Below are 6,001 nucleotides of genomic sequence, written 5' to 3'. Positions count from 1 at the left end.
TGCAATTATTAAATTCAGTCTTTTTTTTTCTTCAACTGTTTCAGTCTTATAAGAAATCTTTCAGAACATAATTTCTCATGCAAACAATCCATCAGGTGTTTTTTTTTTCTCACAAAAGTTTCTTATGGCTTTATTGTCTTCTTGATCATTTGTAATGAACTCCAGCGATGAAGCGTTGTTGAATGTAATCTTGCAACGACACAATGTTAAAATATTCCAGTAACGAAACATTGTTGAATGTAATCCAGCAAGGACACAATGTTAAAATATTCCAGTAACAACACATTGTTGAATGTAATCTAGCAACGACACAATGTTAAAATATTCCAGTAACAACACTTTGTTGAATGTAATCTAGCAACGACACAATGTTAAAATATTCCAGTAACAACACTTTGTTGAATGTAATCTAGCAACGACACAATGTTAAAATATTCCAGTAACGAAACACTGTTGAATGTAATTTAGCAAGGACACAATGTTAAAATATTCCAGTAACAACACATTGTTGAATGTAATCTAGCAACGACACAATGTTAAAATATTCCAGTAACAACACTTTGTTGAATGTAATCTAGCAACGACACAATGTTAAAATATTCCAGCAACGACACATTATTGAATGTATTCCAGCAACAGATGGTCCGTTTGAGATAAGGACATTACGTCCAAACTAACAGAGATATAAGTCAGGTTTTCTTAAATATCAGTTTTCAAGTTCGGGATGACCGAAAGTTAATATCCTTTTTTAATTTGTGCTCATTCACGTTCTCATCTTTAAGCACAAACTTCACAAGTAGAACCCCCGTTGTTTCACAGCAGTATACGGACAAATTCTGGAATAAAAAGAAAGAAAGTTTCAATTAATCCCAGTTCAGTCGTGATAAATTTGTTTATATATAATACAATATACAACCACTAACAATGTTCATATTACATATGGTACTATATCAACTAAGAACGATAGTTTAATAAGACAAAATGCTTTAGAACGGAAGCCACTGTAGCAGTTAAGAGTTAGAAAAAGTGTTGTGTCAGCGAGGTCACGTGACTATATCACACCACTCCTTCTCTCGAACCTTCGGAAGATTACTAAATATAGTGTAGTCTGGTATATATAAGATGGTCACAACGTGACGGAATCAATGTGTGTAGGTAGTGAGTAATTGAACTGCAGTCAGAGAGTGTTGTTGGAGTTGAGCACGTTCGTTGTTATAGCGCGACTGTTGAAAATAAGTGTATCGGTAAAGTTATATTCAGAAAGAATAAACCAGTTTTATTAAGTAAGGACTTGTGTCGCTAAAGTTTCGTCGGAACGAAGTTACGGAAAATCAACTAACGAACGGAGACGTAACAAAAGAATAGTTTCTACATTGGTTTGGTTTTAGCACAAAGCTACATAATGGACTATCGGCACTGTGTCTTATGTAGGATAACAGATAATGGGTTAGTTACCCCCACCACACACACTAAGTGGCATTTCTCACTTTTATGGGTGTAAGTACTAATACAGCAGGATCAATCCCCCCCCCCCAAAAAAAAAAATATGAATTCACACCCTTCGTCCGAAAAAGCGATTTCGTGCCCCTGATAGGATTGTGAAACATTGAACAACAATATATTTAAGGTTAATTGAAGATGTAGTATAATTTTTAAAATTAATTTCCTTCCAAGAAAAAATATATTCATAACATTTTATTGTTATCATTAAATTATTCTAACGTAAGATATTTAGTCAAGTTTTTTAACGTACCATTTACACGACTTTCCATTCTCCTTATAAATTCACTCCTTGATTTATAGTTGGAGTGTGAACTTTTATTTGTTCAACGTTTACACCTTTAAGGGCATGAATTCTCACCTTATCAACAATATGGGCGTATTTGTTGGAATCACAGCTTAGTGTGAACTTTTATTTGTTCTACAATTACACCTTTAAGGGCGTGAATTCTCAACAATAGGGGCGTATTTGTTGGAATCACAGCTTAGTGTGAACTTTTATTTGTTCTACAATTACACCTTTAAGGGCGTGAATTCTAAACAATAGGGGCGTATTTGTTGGAATCACAGCTTAGTATGAACTTTTATTTGTTCTACATTTACACCTTTAAGGGCGTGAATTCTCAACAATAGGGGCGTATTTGTTGGAATCACAGCTTAGTGTGAACTTTTATTTGTTCTAATTGTATATCTTTTAAGTGTAGAATTAAGGCTTTGTTTCATTATTACTGCCACTTTATGGCAGAATAACTACAGATTGGTTGATAATTTTATGCCTTTCGACACAATAAATTACATAACAGATGAAGTTCAAGTAACGGACAATGGATAAATAAAATACTCATTTAGCGTATTCTTCTCTTCAGTATATGTTAAATAATTGGCCAGGTGGTTAGGGCGCTCGACTCGCAATCCCCGTCACGCCAAACATGTTCGCCCTTTCAGCCGTGGGGGCGTTATAATGTGACGGTCAATCCCACTATTCGTTGGTAAAAGAGTTGGCGGTGGGTGGTGATGGCTAGCTGCCTCCCCTCTAGTCTTACACTGCTAAATTAGGGACGGCTAGCGCAGATAGCCCTCGTGTAGCTTTGCGCGAAATTCAAAAACAAACAAACAATATGTTAAATATAAAGAATATATACACATTATTATGAAATAAGCCACAAAGTGCATCTGAAATCAGACTAAAGGTTATGAAAAGAATTCTAACTATATAACTGAAAATATATATACCTTCGTAATTTATCCTCCCATCGTTATCCACGTCGGTAACTTTAATTAACTCATCGAGCTGCTCATCTGATACTGGCTCCCCTATCATCTCCATAGCAACGCGTAGTTCATCCTGCAATAGATAATAGTTAGTATCCACATTAATATAATAGTGCTGTCTGTTGTATGTGTATGTAACTACTTCGCAGGATGTGGATTGGGTCCATGGGAAGATACATACAAATTTTCAGCTTTGCTGTTTTTTACCACTACTTCGCCCTCTGTTGATGGATCTTTACCAAATTTGCATGAAGGTTTGTTGGGTCTATGCGGATATACATGTAAATTTGCGGTTTCATGAATTTAAATAACTTCTGTCCAGGGAACTGGTACTCTGGCTAGTTATGTTTGTTTAAAGTTAAGCACAAAGCTACATAATGGGCTATCTGTGCTCTGCCCACCACTGGTATAGAAACCCGGTTTCTAGCGTTGTAAGTCCGCAGATACTGCTGTGCCACTGTGTCAAGGGTTAACTAACCACAGTCTGAAATACACAAAAAGTGGTTATAGATATGGATTCATAAACCATTTGCTTTGACACTAACGTCCATTTTAAATTGTACTAATATACAGTATGAGTTACAGACTGTAATACCCCCAGACTGGTTATACAAATGGATTCATAAACCATTTGCTTTGACACTAACATCCTTTGTAAATTGTACTAATATACGGTATGAGTTACAGACTGTAATACTCCCAGACTGGTTATACAAATGGATTCATAAACCATTTGCTTTGACACTAACATCCTTTGTAAATTGTACTAATATACGGTATGAGTTACAGACTATAACACCCTAGACTGGTTATACAAATGGATTCATAAACCTCCTAATCTGTCCCTAGTACGTTGTATTAATGTACAAGTCAAGCGTTAACTGAAATACAAATTGAAATACCCCTATCTTGGTTATAAAAGTCAGTTGATGAGTCACCTGATATGGCCCTACATTTCTCTGTATTAATGCAGAGAACCATTGATTGTCTTTTAGAATATTTAAGTTATGCAACAGAACAGATTGTTAAGATAGCTTTCTCCTATTTGAAAAGAAACAGTGAGTCAGATCAGTGTTTGATCACATGAATTAATCAATAAAATTGACTTTTTGAAAACGAGTTCAGAGCCATATGGGTGAGGTGCGTATTGTGAGCAACCCAGCTTTGTTTAAGTTATTGTAATATGACATTTACTAAGCTTTCCTCTATTAGGTTATGTAGCTTTTATTCAGATTAGATTCTGTAAAACTGTTATAGAGATTTTCATTCTGATTTTGTTACAGATTACATTAAGCAGTTTTCCGTTTAACTCAAGAGTTTGCTTTAGTTTTATTGTGGTTTTATTTTAACAGCGTAACTGTATTTTTCATGTAGCTAACGGAAGTGTGTAGATCGGGGCAGAACTAGAGAGAGTAAAACCATTGTGTACATTTTATCTACTGACTCTTTCTTTATGACGAACTTAGTCGAGTTCAGAAAGACACAAACCAATACTCTGTAGCGTGATATTCGTTAGACCTGCTGTTTAACGGAAAGTATCAACTTGCTTGAAAGGAAAAAATCGTGTAGCGAAAAATACCACACCTCTATATTGGCTATCAAAATCATATCAGTAATTGTCGTGAATTCGTGAACATTTCATATCACGTTAGGCCCGGTATATCTTGGTGGTTAGGGTGTTGAACTCGCAACATGCGGGTCGCTTAATCGTAACTCATAGACAAACGTGTTGCCCATTTCAGCCGTGTGGGAATTATAATTCAATTCTACTATTCGTTGGTAAATAATAGCCTAAGAATTAAATATAAATGGTTTTATTTAGCTGCCTTTCCTCTAGTCTATCACTTCAAATTTAGGAACAGCTAACACAGACGACCTTCGAGTAGCTTAGTGCGAAATCCAACAAACAAATAAAATTTTACGTTATTAAATATAACTAAAACTAAATATCATAATAATATAATTAATTGTGACATTTCATTTTCTACGTACTCTCGTTATAAAACCGTTTCTGTCTTTATCGAACACTCTAAACGCTGCTAGTAGATCCTCCATGACGTCATCTTTTATTGATGTTTGATGTTTTGCCATCCAAGTCATAAATTCTTCCTCGTTGATCATCCCGTCATCTAACAGTGTGAGATAAAGAAATTAAGGTTAAAAATTAATGAAACTGTTAAAGAAAAAAAGACAATCAAGTCATACCAGAAATTTACGTTTATGTGGATAAGCAAAGGTTCACAACTCTTTTACTGATCAAACTTATTCACTGCTAGAATCTAACAGAACTGATTAATATGTCTGAACACAAGGTGGTAAATTAAAATTATATCGACAAACACTGTCAAAAATAAATGCTCGAAATTTAAGTTGCTGAAATGATAAGCTATGGTAATCTCGGTACGAAAAGGATTTAAGGATTAATTTCTAATTCAAAATTAATCTTCATTTTTGAGTTACTGATAAGACTTTAATTCTATTTAGTTAAGATATAATGAGTAATAATTAAAAACCAAAACTCGAAACCTCATACCACAGCTATACCTCTCGAAATAATGAACGCGCTTCAGTTAACATACGAACACTCAAATTCGATGACGGGGAACCCACTTTGAGATTAATAATGCTTGGAGACGGCTTGAATGGGTAATGTAGAAAAACTTTAATATTAGTTCAACATTACAGCAAATGTACAACGTTTCAACAAGGTGTTGTCATCATCAGGTTTTGTTATCATCAAAACCTTGTCGAACTGTTATACATTTGCTGTTATGTTAAACTTATATTAAAGTTTTTCTTCATTACCCATTCAAGCCGTCTCCAAGCATTATACGAAAACTCAGAGGCGTCGGAACATGGGGTGCTGTAGCGCCCCCATTTTTAGATATGTGGCTGATATAGTAACTGTGAATTATACACTGAGTGGTCACAAGTAAACAGACACCTAATTTCTCGTCATTTAACTGATTTATGCTGACTAATTTATGTTCACAGAGCACTATATAAATGAAAATGGTCCGCACACTAATTATCTTGTGCTACAACATGCCTAGAACTCAAGGTTCTCTCGAATTGTCAGATTTTGTTACATGAAGGATAGTTGGTCAAGCAGATGGTGGAATAAGTCAGCGGCAAATTTCGCAGAATTTGGGAATCCCGCTTTCGACAGTCAACAGAATCATCGTGCAGTTCAGGAAACAGCTGAGCAGCGCCCAGGTCGTATTGGTCC

At 35.2% G+C, this 6,001-nt stretch overlaps 1 protein-coding gene across 3 annotated transcripts in view; it reads right to left on the bottom strand.

Annotated features, from left to right (window-relative positions):
- Window positions 1–263: 263 nt before the first annotated feature.
- The window catches only part of LOC106459837 (calcium-binding protein E63-1-like), a 37,992-nt gene continuing 32,254 nt past the window's right edge, over window positions 264–6,001 (bottom strand). For all 3 annotated transcript variants that reach the window (XM_022386395.1, XM_022386394.1, XM_022386396.1), the window contains 3 exons: window positions 4,765–4,901; window positions 2,734–2,845; window positions 264–836 (listed from right to left, as the gene is read on the bottom strand). In XM_022386395.1, the coding sequence (XP_022242103.1) occupies window positions 814–836; window positions 2,734–2,845; window positions 4,765–4,901 (272 nt within the window). In that variant the 3' untranslated portion in view covers window positions 264–813. The remainder of the gene's footprint in view (window positions 837–2,733; window positions 2,846–4,764; window positions 4,902–6,001) is intronic.

The sequence above is a fragment of the Limulus polyphemus genome, unplaced genomic scaffold (genome assembly GCF_000517525.1).
Source record: "Limulus polyphemus unplaced genomic scaffold, Limulus_polyphemus-2.1.2 Scaffold667, whole genome shotgun sequence".
Taxonomy (NCBI): domain Eukaryota; kingdom Metazoa; phylum Arthropoda; class Merostomata; order Xiphosura; family Limulidae; genus Limulus; species Limulus polyphemus.
This window is presented reverse-complemented; position numbering and strand designations above follow the sequence as displayed.